Consider the following 900-nt stretch of genomic DNA (forward strand, 5'->3'; position numbering starts at 1 on the left):
GAGAGCTGGAACTTGTCATTCTGGGGCATGGCACCCGGCACGCCGGGCATGCGGTTGAGGGTGGCCCAGACGTGCTCATCAGGGCTGTAGGTGTCCTTGGCCCACTCGAGGAACTGCTGCGCCGTGGGGTTCTTGAAGATGTGCTGCACGAAGGCCCGTGTGACCACAATGTATGCGTTGCCCGTGAACATGGGAGAGTTGTGTGGTGGCGGCAGTTTCTCTGTGGCTGTCCGGGAGATGAACGTCCCTACTTCGTGGTGGTACTGCCAGCGCTCCTGCTTGAGGGCCGAGGGCTTCTCTGACTCCATGCTGTTCCGCCCCTGCAGCAACTTCAGGGCACGGACGATCTCGGCGTTGGTCTTGATGGGGAAATCGGTGCCGCAGGTGTTGAGGACGTAGCGCCATGGCATGAGGCTCTGCAACAGGTCCTGCATGCAGTTGAGGTCGGCCTGCAGCCGGGGGCATCGACCCCCTTTCCCGGGCGGTTAGCCACAAAGACATTGGGGAAGCAGGCTACAATGGCCCGAACAGCCTCCTGGAAGGCGGCCTGGGACTTGCTGTCAATGTGGACGCAGTAGACGTTCTGGGGGGCGTAGAGGGAGCGCAGGAGCCGCTCAAACATCTCGATTTTGTCATGGATGACCATGGAGTAGGCGATGGGGAACTCTGCCTCCTTGCCCCAGGGGAACCTCAATGACCCGCCGAGTCTCCTTGAAGCTGCTGCAGTCCTTCGTCATATTCAGGTACTCGCCAGGCGTCAGGGAAGCCCTTTTGTTCGCAACCTCCAGGTTGCTGAGCTGGGCCTCCTGGATGGCCGCCTCATCCCCGCGGACGATCCCCGAGCAGTTGATCCTCCGGCCGGGGGAGAGCTCCAGCGCCTGGTAGAGGCGCTCGCGGCAG

General features: G+C 62.0%; 1 protein-coding gene across 1 annotated transcript; it reads right to left on the reverse strand.

The window, feature by feature from the left end:
• Nucleotides 1-12: 12 nt before the first annotated feature.
• Nucleotides 13-896, reverse strand: LOC104076701 (beta-1,3-galactosyl-O-glycosyl-glycoprotein beta-1,6-N-acetylglucosaminyltransferase 3-like; the record flags this gene model as incomplete). Its single annotated transcript, XM_009577649.1, is given in 3 exon segments — nucleotides 13-460; nucleotides 463-677; nucleotides 679-896. Coding segments are annotated over 3 exon segments (881 nt in total), but the record flags the coding sequence as incomplete, so codon positions are not given.
• Between the last annotated feature and the right edge of the window lie 4 nt (nucleotides 897-900).

This window comes from Fulmarus glacialis, unplaced genomic scaffold, assembly GCF_000690835.1.
Source record: "Fulmarus glacialis isolate BGI_N327 unplaced genomic scaffold, ASM69083v1 scaffold36215, whole genome shotgun sequence".
Classification (NCBI taxonomy): Eukaryota; Metazoa; Chordata; class Aves; order Procellariiformes; family Procellariidae; genus Fulmarus; species Fulmarus glacialis.